At 40.7% G+C, this 23,086-nt stretch overlaps 1 protein-coding gene across 1 annotated transcript in view; it reads left to right on the top strand.

Annotated features, from left to right (window-relative positions):
- Window positions 1–9,574, top strand: part of DOCK4 (dedicator of cytokinesis 4) — a 223,293-nt gene extending 213,719 nt beyond the window's left edge. Inside the window, exons 52-54 of the mRNA XM_059471869.1 lie at window positions 2,376–2,489; window positions 3,396–3,457; window positions 6,474–9,574. Coding sequence (XP_059327852.1) covers window positions 2,376–2,489; window positions 3,396–3,457; window positions 6,474–6,899 — 602 coding nt within the window. The 3' untranslated portion in view covers window positions 6,900–9,574. The remainder of the gene's footprint in view (window positions 1–2,375; window positions 2,490–3,395; window positions 3,458–6,473) is intronic.
- The last annotated feature ends 13,512 nt before the right edge of the window (window positions 9,575–23,086 follow it).

The raw sequence follows: 23,086 nt of genomic DNA on the forward strand, positions 1-23,086 counted from the left end.
ACTTAATTACTCCGTCATGTTCCTGTAGAGTGCCTGTTCTTTTGAGTGCATACTGTCATCTCCAAGTGTCAAAACATTCTAAGGAAATAAATAAATTATGCTAATAGATCTAAGCGTCAAAACACTTTGCCAAAGAGGAGAGGACTGTATTTTGCACTCAAATTAGGCCCAGAAGTTTGCAGGAGGGAGTGATGGAGCAGCAGGTTTCATCGGGCTGCCTGTGAGACCTGTTCTTTCTGCTTCTCAAGAGAGACGTATGTGGGGAAAAGCCAGATCTGGAGAATGGAGCAAAGGGAAGGTAAAGAGATGGACAGAATCCTGAAGTTTGGTTCCTGCAAGTCCTGTTTATCAAATAGAACTCAGTGTGCTTCTGATTACACTTGGATTGAAAACACCAATTTGCTGCTTCTTGCATTATGGGGTTTTTGTTTTTAATTAGCGTAAATGGGAAATATATGTATTTCCATAGAAAAAAGATTGCCTCTTATAATTTTGAACATGGGGAAATCAAATATTGCTAGCATAGTAATTTTTTGCCATGATTTCATTTTGTGCCTTACATCAATAATATGCTCCATCATTTCATATTGGTACCTTTGTGGTATGCTGAATAAAGGATACAGTAAAATAAATGTATAGAAAGTAACTTTTAATAATATACTGTAATAAGTACTGACCAGGAATCAGATTTGCTTTAATAAAAGCTGGGGTTTGTAGTTAATTTTGGGTTTACATTGTTATGAAAACACAGGTGGAATTTTTTCACATGGCAGAAAAACATATGAAATAATTTAACATGGAAATAGCAAAACTTTTCCACTGGCCCGTGCAGCCAAGTACATCACAGAATTGTTAAAATGAAGTATTCTCTCCTGAAGGCTTTAGCAGTCCAAAAAATGGACTGCTTGGATGACTTAAAAGAAAAAAAATTGGCTTGTCAAGAGATTCAGGCATTTGAAGTACCTAGGTCTGGTGCCAGGTGATTTTTAGGATGAGGGCAAAGCCATGCTGGGTGACAGCTTGCATTGAAAAGCAAATACTGTATTGCATATTTTGGCAATAACAAAGCAAAATGATCCTCTGGAAAATAGATTATTCTGTTCATTGGTCACAGGGTCAACTAAAGTGTAATTATACTGTAACAATATTGTTTCAGATATGAGATTAGTGTTATTTTTACTGTACTTATTGTATTAAGTCTGGTGTGTAGTGGGGTTGCAGTCTGAGAGCTTTCAGAGTTGCTACAATAGTGATAATTGATGCCATCAGTTAGCAGCAATACTTTGCTTTTTCATTTCATCTTTGTAAATAAACACAGGGTCCTTGCATGTGATTCTCTACTCACAATTGAAATAAGTAAACAAGAAGGAAAGTGTCATGACAAAGCAAGAGGTTTGAGGTTTTAAGGTGGGGGATTTTTTTGGTGGAGTATTTAGGAAAAAAATGGAAGGTTGAAGTGGTTATTTTCAACTCCTTTTTTTTGTTTTTAAGAAGTGTAATGAGAGTTGTATTTTTCAAATTAGCTTTTGTCCTGCCCATGTTAAATGCCCTCTCCTTCTGTCTGACTTCTTTCCAATATTGGTGACATCTTGATGACATGAGATAATCCAGTTCTATCAAGGAAGATGTTCCAGACCTTATGGGATCATTTAGTTAAAATCATAGAATTTGATCAGGGTAACAGATAAAGAAAACAGCCACTTTTATGCATGTCAAGGTGGTAGTCAATTTACATAATCAAGCAGAGATCCTTGACCACAGATATAAAGTGTACAGAAATTTTCTCAGTCCATAATAATTTCTTAATTTGATTTTTTTTGCAGTCAGACACTTTTAATTTCTTCCAATTTTTACTCCCTACATTTTGCACCCTTCTTTCCATCTTCTCTCAATTCTGGATTGGTAGTCTATGCAGGTAACACAGGAATGTTAGCACAGAAAGCTTTATGAAGGAGGTCGATATGAATTTGGAGAGTTTCTTTCTCTAGTCCCTTTTGTATATAAAATGAGTTAATGGGAACAGTTTATGAATAGTCTATTCCCTCCTGCCTGGAAACCTCTAAATAGGAGTCTGGTGCAAAGATAAACTGATTATATTAAAAGGCTTCAAGCTTATCTCCCTTTGTGGCTGGATTTGCAGCGCACAGAGTGCAATCTCTGCTGCTGTTGATGGCTGCCACTGCTGGTCACAAACTGACCTGAGGGCCAGGTGCATCCATCAGGCATCCATGGCATTGATGGCTGCTCTTCAAGAGCTTTGTAAGTGCAGATGTTGTTAGGCGCTTGTATTCTGACTGTTTTTACAGCCATGGATAAAAGCAAGTCAGAGAACTGGAAGTGTTGATGCCTATGACAGTTTGTTCATTCTCTTCCAGCTGTGAACACCACCCCCAGCAGCTGGAGCCTGGACAGTGGGAAGGAAGCCAGAAACACATCAGAAAGTGGAAAGCTTATATCTCCTCCTGTACCACCAAGACCTGCACAGACTGGTGAGTTCATGGACATCTCAGGTAAAGCTCCAGTACTTGAGGGCTTAGATTCTTTCCACTCTGTTTGATGTTTAACTTCTTGGGCAGGTTAACTTATTATTTGATTTCTTACATGAAAGGCTGTAGAACTGCCTCTGTGGGTATTTTCATCTCATTAATGTTCTCTGCAGTTTCCAATACTCTGCCCCTTCACTAATGAATGAGCAGTTTCAGACAGTTCATGTTAGTATGAGGAAGGATGATCAAATTTAGTCTTTTGATTTTATGATAATTGGAGGTTAGCAATCAGAAATGATCGTTAACCACAAAGAATCTTACTGGCCAGAAAATGCACAGCATTCATGAAAGTACATCAGTTACTATAATCATTTTGGCTTTCAAAAGATTAATTTCCTTTTAAAGGAAAGGCTGCTCAAGTGATACTATAAATATAATTGTTTTAAAAGAAGTGAGTAAACATTTTTTGTATTATACTTAAGCCTCTGAGTTTGTCCAGTCATGTTTCTAGTAGATTTGGAGGTAAATGTTTGATATAAGTATATTATGTATTTTCTATTTTCCTTATTTGACTTACAAATACATAAGATATTTCTTAAGAACAAAAAGGGAAAAGTTGTTATACTGACTCTTTTTTTAACTTTTTATCATTTAGTAGATTATAAATCAATTTAAAGTGATATAAAATTTGTCAGAAAAGGCAGATGCAGAAATTTTTTGTACTTGGTTGCACTGCAAGATAACCCAGAGAACAAATCAAAATAAACAAAATCTCTAAAACTGTTTACAGCCGTCAACCAAGAGAACTAGATTATGTTTATGTATCAAATGATCGACTATCCACTTAAAAAGATTTCTTAGTGAAAATTGTAATGCCACAAGTGCACTGAAATCTTTCTACCTTTACAGCATCACCAGCAAGACACATAGCCTCCGTTTCCCCTTCTCCTGCTGGAAGATCACCAATGAAGGTACTGTCTTACTGCAGTGAATTGCCTTTGTGAGACAGGTCTCATGTGTGGTGGGGTAGATGGTGTATATTTAATGTGCATTATTTGGGATTATATTATGTTTTCTTTTTCTTATCAAATACTGTACAAAAACCAGCATTCTGTCTCCAGCATGGAAGAGGGGGAGGTGCCAGGAAAACCTGTTGTGCAACCCATTGGTTTTATTCTTCCAGCATTCAGAGCTGTAAGATTAGAGGCTCATTAGACAGTATTTCCTGCTTCAATCATTTTAATACCCATTTTCCTCTGCAGGATGATCCAGAGCAGTTAGAAGAAGATGCAAGTAGTTTGACATCTGCCAGTAGGACACATTAAGCATAGGCTGTGACTAAACACTGGTTCCTCTCTGGTAGTTAAACATCCAAAGTAATTTAAGATCCAGGCTAAACTGAGCAGATTTCATTTCTATTTCAAGATGTTTGCATATGTTGGTACCCACATATTGGTACCAGCTTTTTTCTGGAAAACTTGACTGGGAAATCTGTGTTTTCCGCAGCATTGGAGCATACAAACATGCAGCCTGCTTCTTCCAGGCAAACCCTAGTGCTGGCAGAGTACATGTCATTGGTCTTGGAGATAGCCTTTGCCACCCCATTGAAGCAGAGATGATTCTGCAGGTAGAAATATAAGAGTCAACAATATGGAAGGAGAGCAAATAGAAAGGAGCATGACTGGTGTTTCAGGCACTCAGGTGCAAGGAGAGAGGGAAGCAGCCCTGCCAAAGTAACTCCTCAGCAACCCAATGCCTAACTAATACTGCAGAGATACACGCTGCCTGAGGAGGAAACCAGCACCCCAAAGTATCTCCCTTCCCCTTGAGGTCCCTAATTGCAAGTCTACACTCATTGTCCTGATTGCCTTCCCATAAGCCTGTAACATTACAACTTGTGTCTGCACAGTGGTCCAAATTCATAACAAAGCAATTCTGCTGACCATCAGAGTGCCCCATAGTCCTATTACCATTCTGCTGAAGTGAGTACCGATCCCAAGTTTCACCCTAATTGCTTCCTAGGAAGCTCTTTAGAACATTCGGATCTTGTCCAAAGAGGAGTGACCCTTCCTTTTCATCTTAATGAACACATACTGCTGTGACCACTGATGATTCTTAGGGATGTTTGAAGCTTGTCCTAACATTCTTCTTCTATAGGTCTGGACAGAATGTAAGCATTTTACAAGGTCTGGTTTGCTGCTTGGAAGAGCAATGCTGCCCCAAAATACTTCTGAGAACTGCTGGATCTCACTTTGAGACTGTTTTAGTGTCTAGACTGTTACTTGCTACTGGTAAAAGTGGTCTATGCTGCTATACCAGAACTAAGTGGTTACCCATGCAGGCTTTACATATTTGCCATTGTTGTGAAAGACAAAAGCAAAAGTCCTAAATATTATATATCATCACTTACTCCAAGTGTCCAGTGTTCTTGGAACTGGAGCCAAATACATGATTTATTTGAAAGCCTTGACGGTGGGTGTTTGTGGGAGTAGGAGTGCAGTTGGAGCTTCCTCGCATACAGAGGAATGGAACATGAAATGAGTAGTTAAACAGGCTCCAGAGAAAGTCTGAAATGTCTTCACCAGGTGTTGAGCTTTAAATAAAACTTGCTTTGCTTTTCCAGTCATACACAGGGCTCAGATTTTAGCCTTTCTTCTAACAGCGAGCTACCAGAGAAAACCATCGTAGAACAAAATCCACTGATATAAATGAAGTTTTTTTTCTCCATTGATTTCAGTGCTCTGTGGATCCAGTCCTAGATGGATAACTAAAATTATCTCAACAGCATAAAGTCAGTGCAGCCAGCTCTGTACACCCCTGCCCCTCTCTTCCTCCACTCCCATCCCTTGTTGCATGGCTCCCACTCTCACCTCAAGCTGAGCAACTGAGCATCAACCAGTCTAACAAGAACGGGAGTGAGAAATTTGTCTTTATTTTTATTTCTCCATCCCTTTTTTAGCCTGAGGCTTGAGGCCAATAAGTTGGGATTGTCTCAGATTACTCCAGTCATAATTAAATATGTTGCAAAAAAATTTTAACTTGGAAAGCATGAGCTAACCTTTGACAGTTTTCAGTTGAAGTTGCTTCAGTGGACTGAACTGCTCAGTGGTTTTAGGAATGCCTTTATTGTCCATGCCTTTTATTTGTCATCAGCACTGTTGTTGCTGCTTGGGCCCTCAGCTCCTGGTCCCTCACCTTCCCTCACTGACCTGTGAGGCTGCTGGTGCAGCCTCTGGCCACCTGTGCCCTCCATATGGCCCTGTTCCCTGAGGCACACGTGATGTGTTGTGTTTGTATGTCAAAGGAACACCTGGGAGATGGGGGAGAGGAAGGGTGGTGATACTGTCATCTCCTGCCATTCTGCTGCTGCCCCAAATGGGAGCAGGAACAGCAGACAAGGGGGCTGGCACCCAGTAGTGGCTCTTACCTTGATACCTGCTTTGTGCTACTCCCCCAACACTGGTTTTACAGTACCCTCAGAAACGATGCCATGATGTAAGTGCACTTTTCACTGCATGGCAATGCACTAAAAGATGTGAGGAAAAGCTTTGGAAACTGAATTTGGGATATGAGAGCCTGCGGTAGCAGCAGTGGCTGAGCTTTGGCGTTAGGGGGCAGGATACCCCCAGGTATGCCCTGTGCCCAGTGATGCGTTCCACTTCCAGCTGGGAAAACTAAGGCTGTATTCTAAAGACTTCCAGATTTTTCCAGGGTATTATGATAGTAAGATAACATTTAAAAGCACTTTTATTTCCACTTATAAGAATTACTGGCATGTCCACTATCTAAGGTGTACCCAGGCACTACTGAAATGAGCTTTTTATCAGTTTCTTACCAGGTCTTGATTAAACAGGGGCACAACCATTTCTGTTTATCAAAGCTCAGAGTTATGTGCACTGTGTTTGTGTATATTTTCAGTCTGAGCAGAGAAATACTCTCCCTCCTGGGTGCCAGGTAAATTCTTCTTCTGCCCTTTCTTTTGAGCAGGGGTCTGTGCAATCATTCACACCGTCTCCAGTGGAGTATCATTCCTCGGGGCTCATATCCAACTCCCCAGCGCTGTCAGGGAGTTACAGCAGCGGCATCTCTTCACTCAGCCGATGTAGCACATCAGAAATATCAGGCTTTGAAAGCCAAGGCAGCGAACCAGCAGTGACTGTCCCAAGCTACAGCATTTCTGAGGAACCTGTGAGAAAAGAAAGCAAAACCCCACCACCTTACAGCGTGTATGAGCGGACTTTGAAACGCCCTGTTCCTCTACCTCACAGCCTCTCCATCCCGCCCACCGCAGACCCCCCGGCACTGCCGCCCAAGCCACAGCTGGTTCGGCCAAACAACCTGGAAAACAGCAGCAGGAGGACTGAGCAGGTTCCCCGGCCCAGGCCTCTGCCCCGCAAAGTCTCTCAGCTATGAGAAGCCACTTTTATATTTAATTGCTACACATTCGTTACTGTTTAAGAAATAATATTTTTTAAAAATGGTAAAAGTCATTTAGTTAGGCACTTTAATATTTTGTCCACCTTTTCTTTTGAGTAATTTCAAAATGCTTATTAATATTATGTTGCACATTTGAAATGAAATTACTAATTTAGGTTGCCAGATATTACAGGAAGCATGAATGAGAGGATTTTTTTTTTTAAATTTCATGGTGGTGAATACTGATAAATGCTTTTATTTGTACTTTATTTTTATTTGAAAAATCTAAAACCCTACAACTCTCATCGGAGTTAGCTGAATGCTTCTTACAAAATGCAGAATATACTGACTGGATCTTTACTACTAGAGATAAATGCACGCTTTCTAACAAAGTAGTCTGTAGACTAGGATGTTTCTGCAAGTAGGCTGAAAGTTGTTTCTCTTACCTGATGAACAGGTTGGTCATTTCAAATGTATGTGGCAAAACTGAGATAAAATGCAAGTTATACAGCAGAGGACTGTTCTAAGAATGTGGTTTGGAAATTTTGAAACACACACTTGGCTTATGTTACTTTTAAGATGGAAAAATACCTGTATCTCATTCAGCGTACAGCACCATTCTGGTGAATCCTGAAAAAGTTTTGTGCCATTCATGTATGTGACACATCCCTTTTCTTTTTGAGGTGCAATTTACTTTTATTCTTCCACTTAATGTATTTTTTGTTGTTGTTGTTTTAGTTTTAGGGTTTTTTTTTTTAAAGCTAGGAGTTTTCTAGTGAATGCTCTCTGCTGTTCTTGAAAGTTCACCCTAAAATACAATCTGTGTATGAAATAGGTACAACTCAATTGCTCCTTTAACTTGTTACAAGAGTCAGTACTGACTATTATCAAGGCAATTCACTAAATGAGCCAATTTTTAAAAATACAAATGGCTGGTTTACAATCCATATATTTCAAAAGCTAATTGCAAAAGTCATTAATAATTTTGCAAAAATTTTGAACAGTTTCTTGGATGTGTATGAGCCATTGGAGCCAAGCTTTTGATTTGCTTTTTAGCTCGAGTTCATCACCATCATCTTTATTGTTGAAAATGGTGTTTGGCCTTAGGTTGTATTTTAGTGACTGGCATCTGAAGAGCTCTGGAAAGCTAATGCCAAGACATAGGAATGTGGAGTGAAAAGAAAAAAAAAGCACCTTCTGTATGTATGTTTTGTATCCTCTTTCTTTTATTGACTGTTTAAATGTGCTTGGGAACAGATGTGTGAACTGCATTTTAAATCACATTGTTAAAAATATTCTCCCTCTTTTGTTGGGAAGCTCATGTTGATCTTAGCTGTGTTTGATTTGTTGATAGCTTAACTGGAAGAAAGTGACCACTTTTTTATATTCTCTCAATTAAACCTTCAGCAGTTACAAGCTGTTGACAGTAGTTATAGAAGTTTTCTATAATAAATGTTCAAGTATTTTTGTACATAATTGGTAAATTTTAATAAGGAGTGTACCATTATGTGAAAAAGAAGCAAACAGTTGTGTATGCAGTAAGATTGTTATAATTATGCCAAATACTTTATGTATGGAAAAAAGAATATTTGTAAATATGTGCTTTTAACAATAATTCTGCCATATTGACTTTACAATTTTGAATGTCAGAAAAAATAATATATGTTAAAATATTTATGTTTTAGTGAAAGTATTCATAACTTGAAAAGGAACATATGAATTTTAGCTTTGTATCTTGCTGATTTCAAAGTCTGGAATTCCTTGAAGTAGCTCTTGCTTTCTACTATAACATTTTTATGTCTGTAACCACATCATAAAACCTGTAAAAGGCTACATATTTATGCTGATATAAAGAAGTAATGCCTGAAATTTAAATAAGGTGTCACAACTAAGATAACAAAGCTGCTCTGGATTTTTTTTCCACCCATGTAATTTAATAGATTTTGTTTACTAGTGCTTGAGCACAGTACAGTATGAATCAGTGTTATTTGCTCCTGAAGCCTTTTTTTTTTATTTCTGGCAATAAGCAGAGTTGATGACTTTATCATTTGTGTGCATTACTGGTCAGCTTTGCAGCAAAACATTTCACAAAGTCTCTGTTTACCTAGACACTCATATTGGTTGCTGCGTAATGCTAGTATGAAATAAAAGAACTTGCTTAATCTTTACAGTACAACTTTTTTCTACAGAATGAAAGATTCTAATTCACTTAGTCACAGAATGAAAGTTCTGACTCCTTGTCTTGCTAAATCTTTTTTTGTTTTGTTTTGTTTTTTTTTTTCTTTTGTTAAAAATATCCTGAGTTTTCTCCCTATTTGGACTCATACTTGCTTTGTGAGACAAGGCGGGGAGAGTATTGGTATGCTCTTCTGAACAAGTGAAGAACGTAAAATTTATAGAGAGTTCACTGTAAATTAACCTGCATGAGCATTCTGTTTTTATAACCAGGACATCAGAAATACTCTGAACGATAGAAAATTATGTAAAATTGACAGAGTACTCTTAAGCCGAGTTAACACATTTTTTGCTTAGCCAGTTTTGACAAATTGATTCTGTAGATCAGTTTTTCAACCTGAATACCTATAAAAAATGTAGTATGAAATTTTGTTATGTATGTTGCAACACCCACTGCTTGAAAACCTAATGTAAATAAAGGTCTTGTTTGAATTTTACGTAGTAGTCATAAATATAATTTTACCACTTTCTGGATGATGGTGAGTAATTCAGAAGCTCATACAGGAAGACCAATGGGAACAAGTTGCTCTTACTTCTCAACAGCTTGAACGTTAGCCAATGTGTCTGTAATAGGTGACATAATCTTGTATTCAGATACCATATTTGAGATGCTGGAGTCTGTGGGATGCCAGAGAAACCTCCTCTAACTCGGCTGGCTGGCTTCAAAATGATGCAGTTCAGATTGGTTCTCATGATGGCATAATAGCTCTGTGGTGTGAGTGAACTCAGTTATGATGTCCCAGGCCAATTGCTGTGCCCTGAAAGAAGCACAAAAGCTGAAATTACCCCTCTTAGTAAAGGTTTCAGGGCAGTGCAGTTATGGCCCTGCTCATGTAGAACAGGGTATAGTGAAAATCTTCTATACGAAAGTAGCACCTTGCCCACCTGCCTGACCATCCTTCCTGTTCATTGATTGTCCAACAGCACCTGCAAAAAGAACAGTGACAGAGCAAAAACATACCAATTGGCAGGAGTCAGTGCCTGAGGTATAAATGATGAAAAGCTTCTTGTTTTGAATGTAACTGTGGTCAGTGAGGCATGTAGCAGCATTGTCTCAGTAAACCCAGGAGCTGACAGATTCAGATCTTTGCTCCAGAACTCTGCTGGTTGCTGGCATTTCTGATGATGCACACAGAGCCCTGACATATGCTGGCCAAAGGGCAAAGTCCTATCTGGTGGGATATTGTGGAAGGATGGTTGCCACTGGATCCCTTGAGATTCTCACCTTGAACTAGATTATTGTAGGAGAAAGCCCTTTTCATATTAATTTGTCTTTACCTTCTCTTTGGCATTTTAATTCAGCTTTTTACATATACTTCATAGAAGAAACTAGAATGATTAGTTTAGATAACATTAACAATTAAATAGCTAAACTATTCAAATCTCAGGAATAGCAAAGTTTTAGAGCTGCATATCTCATGTGCAATAAGCACCAGGTTAGGGACTCTTCCTGGGTGGTAAAATAAGGCTGCTGAAGAAATAACATTAATTTTTTTTTTTTTTTAAATGATTGCTCAGTAAGGAACTTGGTGTGTCTATTTTTACAGGCTGAGGGCTGTCAGACTTCAGTGGGGATGCAGCCTTCCAGGCAGAGCTGGGCAAACCTACCTAGGATAGAACTTGTGCTATGGACACAGTTCAGATCTCTTTAGTCTACTGATATTCATGCCAGGAGGATTGTTAGAAGAAGGGAAAAGAAGGTCAAGAGTTGAGGGGGGAAAAAAAAAAGTGCAAATAAAACCTAGGCAAAATCTTTGATGGCCTGACAATTATCCAAGTGTGTTTTGACTCAGCCATGAGACGTGATGGGAGAAACTGAAATGCTACCTGAAACTGAAGCACCAAATACATTTCTTTAGGCTATTTTGTAGTGTGATGCTATACCAGCTTAACTACTGGTTGAGCTGAAGGGAGTGGAAGGGAAGCTAGAAGTCCTGACAAAACAGAGGGTGTTTTTATTTTACAAAGGTTCTTGCAGTGGGGGTTTTTCTCTTTTGCTGTGGCTTACCAGAGGATAGAGAAGACTGACTGTCATGAGTTGCAAAGGCAGAGTTTCTAAATAGCAAAGACCTACAAAATATTCAAATGTTTCTCTGCCAAACAGTTACTTTCTTAACTCATGATGTGTAACTGATGCAGTGCATTTTGCAATTAACATCTCAGTATTTTAACGAGCAAATTAATGTCAAAATTTCATAGTAAATAGCTTCTTTGATAGTTCATAAGCTGCTGAAATTTTGGTTAAATATTTAAATGGTTCACATCATTGATTTGCTATGGGAACTACATCCACTTCTGTATTCCAATTTATTTTACTTCTGGAAAATTCTGCTGAAGAACTCTCTGCATTGCATTCTTGATTATTTGTGAGACACTACTATTCCTGCTGGTTTTTGTTGACCTCACTGACTTCCCTTGAAGTGTTTCCTCTTGCTTTTCAAAAGAAAGACCATCAGCAAGGAGCTACTTCTGACTTTCCTGTGGGGAATATTTCAAAAGCACAGCCTGAATGGGATGCAGCACAGCAACTGTTCCCAGGGGGGACTTATAAGCAAGAGCTTTGGGAACAAAAGCTGAGGGGGAAGTTTACCCATAGAGCTATTCCCGTAGGAGTTTGTGTTCACAGATAGAGCAATAGCTCAAGGACAGGGACTAAACTAATTTACTAAAATCAGGAGGTGGGATGTAGGCAATGTCTGAAGGCTCTGCTAAAGGGGGATGCTCAGTCCTAGCATGTCCTATAAAAGGGAATCCTTTGCCTTGGTTCCTGATCTTTTCACGGAGAAAGTAATGCCAGGTAGACAGACAGGGTGGTGGGAGGGTGTAAGTTTTATTTTAGGATTGCTGAGCATGGGTAGGGGCAGGGAAGAAATGCTGAATCTACACTTTAAGCCTAAGTTAATTGAGAGACCATTCCTCTGGTCTTTGGTCCACATTACATTCAAGGGATGTAATGTGTGCAATGATTTGCCCTTACTCTGAATGTGCCCTGGAGAGGCAGCTGTCCATCTGAACTCCCATGCCAGTCTCTTTTTGCCTTGTATTGTGAGAGGAGGTCTTGCTGCAGGTGTGCTGGAGCAGAGTGTGATACAGCCTGATCTCTGTGCTTCTTTTTGAGATATTCAGTTCACCTTTGTAAGTACAGTGCTGTGGTAAATCCAAGGATGTGATACAACACCCAGTAGAATTAATCTGAAGATTCATACCAAGGTTTTAGAAATGGCATGTGTCCAAGAGGAGTTGGGTGAAAGCAGCTGGAACCTAATGAATTTGGTCCCATCTGAAAAAAATAAAACTTTCCAACATGAGCACAAAATACTTTACAAGGAACAAAACATATCAATAAACTCATTTTTTTTTTGAGCTAGTGTATTAGGAGTTGAAGCAACAAAATATTACTGTGCTGTGCTCTTCTCAGGCCATTAAGTTCAGCAAGAAAAGATTGTGCACACTGGACAGAGGCTTTTTATGTTGCCAAGGAGAGTTTTCCTGCATCTACAGTTCCCCCTCCAAGCTCTGTCTCAGAACTAAAGCACATCTTGTCAATCCCCCTGAAGCTATAATTCAGTGGACTTTTTATAGCTGTAAAACCTGAGCTGCATGATGATAAGCAAGCAAAATCAAAGCAAGTCATAACCCGCTACTTTGAACATGCAGACAGGGGCTACAGGGGAGCAAGCAGGGAGAAAAAAAGAGAGAAAATTGGTTTTCAGACCATAAAGATCAATTTTGACTTCTGGAATCTTTGCTGCATTTTGAGAAGTACTGTATTTTCACCACATGCTTTACTGGGTTTTCCCCTCTGTGTGAGATAATGCTGGGAAATGGTTTTCTCTGGAGTTTGTGTAGATTTGAATTACGATATTTGTCTTGTACTCAAAGAAAATGGTTTTCAGGGTTTTCTTTGTTTTTCTTCAGTCCTGTGACAGGGTAGGACAGCAGAAATAAGACAAGACTGGTCAGTGTACCACCAGAGGTGGTCATGGACAAGGGGCGATGGCTTCCAACTGAAAAAGAGTAGGTTTAGATTACATGTCAGGAAGAAATTCTTTACTGTGAGGGTGGTGAGGCACTGGAGTAGGTTGCTCTGAGAATTTGTGGATGCCCCATCCCTGGAAGTGTTCAAGGCCAGGTTGGACGGGGCTTAGAGAAACGTGATCTAGTGGAAGGTGTGCGTGCCCACAGCATGGGAGGTTGTAACAAGGCAATTACAGTCCCTTCCAACCCAGGCCATTCTGTGTTCCATGTTCAGAGAAGAACATCTATATTCTCTGGGTAGTTCTTTAACTCATACCTTCAAAGGCCAAAATTCAGTTCACTGTGGGCCCCTCACACCTATGCACAAGGTCAAAAAATGGGTGAGTTCCATCTTGTTGTGGAAAGTGTGCTTCTGTATGTGCCTCAGGCTTGGTGAGAAATGGGCATGGATGGGCACCATGGAATGCTGCCCTCTCTTTGGTGTCCATATTGCTGCAGCAGTGATGTACTTGTGGTGCATTGAGTATCCTAACTAGCTGTCACAGTATGGCACACAATTGTCTTACCTGCAACAGCTGCAGCTGTGTAAAGTACACAAAAACAATCAAAATGTCAAATTGAAAGACAAATTGCTGTTTGTCATTCTCACCAACTCTACACTTATTTATCTTGATAACTGGGAAACTTGGTGGATTTTGCAAATTCTCTCAGTGAGCCTTTTCTGGTTCAGTGCTATTTTTACTGAAGATAACACCAGCCCATCTTGCAAGTGAAGCTTTCAGCAGTTGTGCTACATGAAACCAGGCACAGCATGAATGACAAATCCTCAACACTGTGTGGGCTCATTAGAAAGACTTGTATTCCATGCTGAGCTGAAGGAGAGGGAGTGACCTGGGAGACTCTGAGCAGGCACTAAACCATGGAAGCAGCAGCAGAAATGACAGCAGATGGCAGGGTCAGCTCATTAACTGCATTTATCTAATCAGAGACTTCCCATATATTATCAAGCAACAATAACAAAAAAAAAAAAAAGTCAGAAATTCCACCTGGTCATAATTGATCATTGTTAATAAATCTGTACCAGAACAGGCTGCCAAAATCTCAGCTATGATTGCATAACTGAAACTAATCAGCAAATGATAATTGCTGAGGTGAGTTGCTTTGGTTGGGTGACAAAAGGAACCAAAAGCTGTGGCTGCTGGCAAAATGGAAAGCTGTTCTGTGAAGGTATGCTGGGCTGACAAAACATCTGGTGAGTCTGCTGTTTCGGTCTAGCTCTGTGTGTTGTGAGACACAGGACTGTAACACTTTGTTCTAGAAACCCTGATTATACATAAATGAATAAATATTGCAGCTATATTAACACAAATTTGCCCTGTAAACCACAGGTTTATTCCTGATTTCTACCTTGGTTTTTATTAAAAAAAAAAAAAAAAAAAAAAAAAGTCAAGAGACAGGAATCTACCTGAACTAGAGAAAAAACTTCATTTAAACTGTATTATGAATTTATTGTTGACTTAATGCTGACAAGTTTCAAACTATAACTTAACCTTTTATGTAGCTATCCATGCAGCACTCCTGAAGGGAGGCTCAGGGTGGGGCCAGGTCCCAACCCGAGCAGGTGGGGCCCACTGGAAGTCTGATGATCACTCCAAGAATGCTGTGCTGGACTTCCAGGGCAATTCCCCAGCTACTCCACCTTGTCCCTTTGGAAAAGCAGCCAACTCACCCCCCTATGCCATCAGAACTGTTGGCACCTGCTACTGTCCCAGATGCCAAAATGGACTTTCTGTTCTGCTGCTCCACCAGTCAACCGGCAACACACAGCACAGTGTGAACATGCTTTAAAACACGTCTCGTCCACTTTGTCCCAGTCTCTTCAGGTGCCAGCACTACGGCCTCAGCCAGGCCTGCTCGCCGCGGTGCAGCCTGCCCTGGACCTTCTCACTGAGCTCCGAGGAGCCGGCGGAGGCAGTACGGGGCTGCCCTGAAAGCACCGGCGGAGGCAGTACGGGGCTGCCCTGAAAGCACCGGCGGAGGCAGTACGGGGCTGCCCTGAAAGCACCGGCGGAGGCAGTACGGGGCTGCCCTGAAGGCACCGGCGGTGGCAGTACGGGGCTGCCCTGAAGGCACCGGCGGTGGCAGTACGGGGCTGCCCTGAAAGCACCGGCGGTGGCAGTACGGGGCTGCCCTGAAGGCACCGGCGGAGGCAGTACGGGGCTGCCCTGAAAGCACCGGCAGAGGCAGTACGGGGCTGCCCTGAAAGCACCGGCGGAGGCAGTACGGGGCTGCCCTGAAAGCACCGGCGGAGGCAGTACGGGGCTGCCCTGAAAGCACCGGCGGAGGCAGTATGGGGCTGCCCTGAAGAGCTGCTGCCGCCTGGCCGCTGCCGCCGCTCCCGGCTGCAGCGTGTGCCCTGACACGGCCTGCTGGGCGCGGGCAGCAGCAGGAAGCGCCCGGCGGGCTCCGGGCCCCGGCTGTGGATGAGCGTGAGGGCAAGGACCTGGGCAAGGGAAACAATGAGGACAGGCGCTCGGCACACGGCAGACAAGGTCGCCCCGCGCAGTGGCGGCGGTCCGGATCCCCCCAGAGGGCGGCAGGGACGGGCAGTGCTGCCAGCGTGGGATGCGCTGCGGCTCCCCAGCGGCTTGGGCAGCTCTGAGCGCCGGCTCCGGGCGCCCACAGAACCTGCGGCGCCGTAAGGGCCGGCGGCACGCACGGCACAGGCACAAGCACAGGCACAGGCACATGTAGGCACACAGTTTGTGGTGATTGGGAGTGGGGCTGCAGCCAAGCCTTGTCCCCAGTGGGCTACAGCTATGCAGGACAGGTGAACAGCATTGTTAGTAATGGCACATGGAGTGCCGAGGTGCACTGACCAATCACCAAAGGATACAGAGGGCACACAGGTGTAAGGCATGTAAGACGAAGGGTATAAAAGGTTGGACTGAAGAGTAATAAAGAATAGACACTCGAAGCCTTCTGGTGAGGTATGGTGTTGCTCTGTATGGGGATGCTTACAGCTTTCTGATATTGTACGGTGATATTCTGTGTATCGTGGCCATCTCAACTCTCAGTACATGCTGCGACAGGCACTGGCACGGCACGGCCCAAGCACGGGCGCCCGGGAAGGAGGCGGCCCGCGGCTTGTGCGGCTCTCTCGGGCAGCTCCCGCCTCACCACCCTGGGTTCTGTCCTCAGAGAATGCCCAGAGGGTGCCTCTGGGCACCGCACTCCCCAGCAGGCTCATTTTGCCTACCTCCCCATCTTTTTTTTGAGGAGCCAGTTTAGAAGTGGTGCCTTGAAATGTGTTTTTAGTTCAGGCAGGATCTTATGGGCAAGAAAGCATGATGCCGTGCTGTCCTTGTATAATGTGTTTAGCAGCACTAAAAGTAATTTACTTAACAATGGCAGAAAATGACAGTTATTTAATCTCGCTGCTGAATCCTCAGCCTGGCTCCAAATCAGTCAATAGCACTTCACAAAGGGTATTGCTGCGGTTGTTTTTATTTTTATCTGGAGCAGACAAACTGCTGTGGCTCCTTCTTGGGTGTTCTGTACGTGTCTTGTACTTTCTGCCTGTATTGATGAGGTCAAACAGCAGGCAAGGGAAGACTGAACATTCTGCCTGCTTTGCCTGCATTTCCCTACATGCCTATTAAATGATGCTTCAGGACATCACAATGCAAGGAAAAGGGCAGGTTCCTACCCTTAAGCATATTTCCAGCTGGAAATCATGGCATAGTAGAGTCAGAAAATAGGTGAATAAACAACATATCAGAAATATTGACTCCACAGCAGAGGCTGCTCTTGGGCAAACAGGTTATTGAGTACACTGCTGTGTGAGTTCTCAGCACCCAAATAAAAATATTGCAGGTAATATTCAGGTCAAAAAGATGTTGAGTTCTTCAAAAGGGATATGTTTTTGCACAAATGAATTGTAAAGGAACTCTTTTCTAATTTTTTTCTAAATATGTTCAGAATAAATAGAAGACTGGTGGTAGATAATGAAGGTATTAAGAGGATGTGTCAAAGAATAGATGATGATGAATTTAATGACCTTATAAAATTATTTAATCAAAAATAAATTTGAAGCTTTGTTTTCCAGATCTTATGTTCTCACCTTTTGCTTTGGTTTATCTCTTCAGACTAAAGGCTAATTTAAAGATAGTGGTTTATTGATAAGAGGGGTTTTGGGTAGGCTTATGTGTTATGCAATTTGGCATACCCCCTAAGTTCTGTGTATAATTAAAATTCTTCATAGAATGGTAGCAAAAGTATTTTAACTTCAAGACTAAAATATTTTTGCTTTAGACAGATTACAACCAACATAATTTTATTTAAGCTCCTTCCTGCAAGATTAATGTATCTAACAAGTGTATGAAAAAAGTGTATAAGATCAGGTAAATACTTGCGGTGAAAGTGAAAGCTCTGTAAACCATCTACAATCAGATAGTTCAGAGGCAATCATCTTCAATAGACCAATCTTGAAATGCTTGGATGTGGTAGAGAATTGAAGCATAAAATTGCAATTACTACATAGCTGTGTTGTACTTCTATAATGTGTTTTGAAATCAAGTGATGCTACATATTAGAATTTCAAAAACACGTGCTAATATACATCATACAATTAGGAAAAAAAAGCAAAATAAAGGAATTCACATTCTTTCTAAGCTGTCAGAAATAAACGAGATCAATGTGGCATGTAATAATCTACACATTTCTCACGTGTTTGGAAAAAGCCCATCAAATATAAAATCTTAAGTAAATTGATAAATTTAAAAGCACAATTAGTTTACTAAATTCATCAAATTCAATAAATTACAACTGAATATTACACAAAATTACTGGAAAAACATGTTTTACGTCACTGAATGATTATCACAGTAGCTTTGTGAAAGCAAAAATTTGGAATAATCTGTATTCTGTTGCACAGATTTCAGAGTACTTACTTCCAGTTTGGAAGAACCAAATAGTCTTTTACCTCTTCAATCCCAAACTGAGAAAACTTACATTCCCATGCAATGCAACACCAATCTACAAAGAAAGAGGAGAAAAAGCCCAACACAAAAACACACCCCTAAATTTTCAAACCTATATATTCTAATGCCTAAAAGACCAACCTTTTAGAATTATTACCTTTAATGATACATTTTAATTACATATTTTGTCCTCACACACAGAATTTTCCCTAGCAGAGCTGCTCCCTTCTATTTTAGAGTCTCCCAACTGAAGTTGTAATGGGGCTCAGTGCATATGATTTACAGTGTTATCCAGAAAATACAGGAATTTTATTCTGATATTTAATCTTAGTTCATGCTATGATCTCTGTGAATCTTATGAAAAAGTGTTTCATACCTGACACAAAACAAGTGGATATGTTGTCTCACTTTTCAACCAAGATGCATAAAGATGCTTTACCATCATCATACTAACTGCACAAAATATTCATGGTATTTTGATAATCTGTAGTGATATTTATGGAAGATATGTTTTTCTAGGCTTTTGACTTTTTAGTATTTGCAAATTATTTTAGGCCACAATACATGCGCTATTCTTTTTTAAGAATAAATATTTTATTGTATGTTATAAGCTTGAAAGTTCAGATTTAATGTTTCACAGGTAGGTATTTCCCCCTTTCTTCTTAAAACCTAGATCTCAGGCACCTGGAATATCTGTAAAATTATGCATTCCTTATGCAAACTACCTCTTTAGAAGAAATAGTCCATGCTGTGGCTTAGATACAAAACTGGGGTCAGTTATCGCGATCTGATTTTTAAGAAGAGGTTTGACAAGCAGATTCAGTGCAGTTACTTGTATTTACAGTAACTGCACTGCAATTTGGAACAGAACAGTCTAACCTGGAGAGAGCTATTGAATTTACCCTATTATACGCACTATATTGAAGGCAATACATTTGAAGGGATATATGCATTCTACTAGCTCCTGGTATATGTAGTCATTGAAAGTTTTCAAACACGAAATCCAAAAGTACAAGGCCTGACCTCACCCTTCTTTGTTGATACTTAAAAGTCTGTATGAACGTGCACCTTTACACTTTGCATTCTCTAAGTTTTCAAACTTCTGTGGCCAAGGCATGTTTGTGTCAGCACTATGCAAGTAGCTTAGCATGCTAGCTCACGTGCAGGTCTGCAGTGCTCAACCTAATAGCTCCCATGGCATTCCTCCTAGAATGGAGACACCAACCAAATGTCACCAGGAGAGACAGTACCTCCTCTTTCACACAGTAGTCCCATGGTTAAAGCACTCAGCTGGTCAGGGGTCCATCCACATGCAGTTTCCAGGAAAATCTTTGAACGTTGTTGACACTATCATAATGTCGTTAAGGTTGTGGAGACCATATGACTACTTGGGGCAAACCTGCAGTAGTAGTCCCTTCCCAAATTTTATGTCAAATATTATTTATTTATTATTACACTTAATTATGTTGAGGTTAGTAAACATGTATTAATGTTATATGCTATATACTTTAAATGTGGCAAATATTAGTTAATGAGCCTGGGACACATTTCCAGTTAAACCCATATGAATATCAAACCCAAATGAATGATGTGCATTTGTTCTTCCTTGTCACATCTTGTTTCATCTCAGTCGTTCTATGTGTGGTATGCTAATTGCTCTCATTGGAAAAAACTCTGCTGCACTCTGTCATCTACAGCTTCCCCAGCACATGAAAATGCTCTCCTTAACAGGTTCCCAGCACAGGGTGAAGCACCCCTTGTACAGCTCTCTCCATTGAGGTGACACAATCAGCAGTTTGCCATATTGTCAAACACAGCATAATTCAATTCGTGTGTTTCTGGGGGGAGCAGGACACTGTGATTACATACCTGCCTGCATTCTGCCTAGATAATTTCATTCTTCATTTAAAAGTTGCCTGCTGAAGCAGAGTCAGAGAGCAGCTCTCACAACTGGTTTATCTCCCTGGGTGAACATTTCGGTGAATTAGACATCGTCTGTATCACCCCCAGCAGTAAAGTACCACAGCACACAGCTCATTAAAAGAGCTCATGCAGGAGGTGCCTGTCCTCGGTGCCGGATTTAGCACAGCACTTGGGACCCTTTCACCTGAGTGCACTGAGGCACACAAGCCTTAGCAATGGTGCTGCTCCAACCACAGCAGCTTTAGTATTGGCTGAGGAAACTGAGCAGCTCCGAGTGCCAACTCTGAGGACCAGCTGCCCCTTGGTGCATCCATCAGGCCAAGGCATTCCTGTGGCTGGGAAGGAGATAAGGCAGAAACATAAAGGCTAGGTACTTGTAGTTGGTACTAGAGCTAGCCCTAAGTACATAAACCCAGAGTATATTACAACATTTGTTTCCCTGCAAGGGATTTACATCCTTTTATTGGCAGCTTTGCTGAGAATTCACCTGGCCACAGAGGAACATATTTTACCAGTTTTCTAGGATGCTAACCAGTAGACACTATATTCAGATGATGATCTTTTGATCTTGAAGTTCCAAATTATTTTTTGCCTAGCCTAAAAGTTTCAATGTGTATGAACTTTAATGGATATCTGCGATGAGTTTTGCAAAAGAAAATGGGCCCTGTAAGCTTACTTGTGAATGTACAAATATAAACAAATTAAAAACATGACTGTTTTTAAGGGGATTCTATCACTGAGATTCCTTTTAATGAGAGACCCAAATACCTATGCTGCAATGCCTTCAGGTAAGAGGATACATGCAGGCATGTAACTGAAGTCAGGGAAAAGCTTCAGAATAATTTCCATTGCTTTCCCTAATTACTACCATGAAATTTCGTATTTTTAGCTCCTGATGAGGCTGTTTTTTGTGAGTTTCAGCTTTTGTGGTTCATGTGGGAATGTCAAGGTTGTGGCCTGAAAAATTGAGTCTCTAAAATGTTTTAAAATGATCAAGTATGCAATTAACAAGAGACCTTTTCTCATTGAAAGAAAAATCTTACATCAGGTCTCAAGTAAGTGGCTCCAAGGCCAACTGATGGGAACTGAAATACACTATAGTAAAAAATGGCTACATTAGATTTTACTAATTTATGTGCTCCTGAAAACTGCAGTGTGTTTTACTGGTGTGACCAACAGACAAATAGTGACAAGTGAGCCAGAGCCATAACTCTGTCATGTCTTCTTTGCCTGTTGCTGTCCTGTAGCTTAGGTGGGTCTGGCACAAAGGAGTTTGTCTGTCCAGGGTACAGAATCCCAGCAGAACGGACAAACTGAGATGTGTTGTGTGGATAGAAGTGGGCAGGCAGATGAATAGCTGGGTAAATTACACCCAGAAATTTTACTGGCAAAAATGTGTGTGTGTGTGTGTGTATGTACAGAGATACTGAAAGAATAGGTGGCAAGAAGCAACCCAGCTCCACTCAGTCATATAATTGTTGTTATTTCAGGTGTCCTTATATAAACTCATTAACCTTCAGACTGAGTGTTTTACAAAGGAGGTCCTTAATAACTCAAAATTTCTATCCAAACAACTTGAATATGACTCAGAGATATGAAATTAAGCTATACAGCTGAGAATTGTCTCCTACAAAGTACCACAGCTAAACTTTATGCCAACCTGATCAGGTTTTGGAAATTACTCATTTTGTCTTCAACCCTTGAGGTCCAGCAGGAAATTTTAGAATTGGCATTGAGCACTCTGAAAGAATAAGGATCTGTTTAAATTACAGTATTAAGTTACCATTTTCTTTTACCTTTTAGCAATAGCAGTCAATATCTTTCTTGTGCACGGAGTCAATCTGGGATGTATGGATTAACCCTAAAAACTCCTGAGCTTCAGAAAGAAACCAAAGATTTGAGCGAGGAAACTGGGATCAAAATCCCTTTCCCTGCAGACTTCACTAACTACACTGGTGTTTGTATACTAAATGCTGCTATTTTAAAGCAACTTAGATGTTTTGACAATTTTGATTCTTAGGGATAAATGTAAGTCATGCTCTGGTAATTCATATCAGATTTAAAAGCCTTGTCCGTTCAGTGCTCTGATTTAGGTGTGTGCAAGTGTAGCTTGCAGAAAAGGAGGATTTCACAAAGAACTTGCAGGTCAAATGAGGAATTATCCACAAGGTTATACAACAGCTAAGCAGCAGTGTTTGGACAATAACTCTGGATTTAAGTGTCTCAATTCTGCATCTGATGCCTTAGTCGTTTATTGGCTCTAATTTCATGTTTGGAAGGAATTTTTCCCATGGGAAATTTCAAAAGGACTGCAGCTAGTTGTTCTTTGGAGATTCTGGATTCAGATGGTGCTTATGTAATTTAGAAAACATTTTAACTCAGCCCAGGCTATACTATTAGAAGTAAAAATTGTTTTAGCAAACAAGATGTGCTCAGAACATGGTGGCCTAACAACCTGTAATAAGGTCCTCAAAATACATACTGAATAGAGGGAAATAGAGATGCCAATTGCCCCTAGCAGTGACGCCCACTATTCTCCTGTAACATTGTGTCACATACTTGTGTTAAATATATTAGAAAAGAATGTATTATACTTTCTAAAGTAACAATAGATGGGGGAAAATTGAACAAAATTATGTGTAGCATTACTGAAGAAAACCTTTTGAGAACGATTTGATGGTGCCCCTAGGAACTAATGGTGCTGACTAGGAACTAATTACAGCTGCCCCTCCGGCCTCGAGTTTGCTCACAGGGAGGTTCTGCCTACTGGGTTCTCGTGCAGAAAACAGATACCACACAAGCTGCTGCTGACGGATGTCGGGGAAGGGGGTGAGTTGGAAACAAGACACACAAAGTGTTGCCATACTCTTCAAAGTGCTGTGCTTGGGGTATGTGTCCATTCAGTAATTGCACAGGAGTTCGGTCGCAGCAGGATTTTGTGATTACACAGCTTAATTGTTTCTGCCTATTATAAAGGGCTCTTTGTTTTTGCCATTTGTCTTTCATATTCATCCACACTTTGTATTATATTTCTGCTTGCTTGTCCCCCGCTTGTCTCCTACCAAT

This window comes from Ammospiza nelsoni, chromosome 5 (assembly GCF_027579445.1).
Source record: "Ammospiza nelsoni isolate bAmmNel1 chromosome 5, bAmmNel1.pri, whole genome shotgun sequence".
Lineage (NCBI taxonomy): Eukaryota > Metazoa > Chordata > Aves > Passeriformes > Passerellidae > Ammospiza > Ammospiza nelsoni.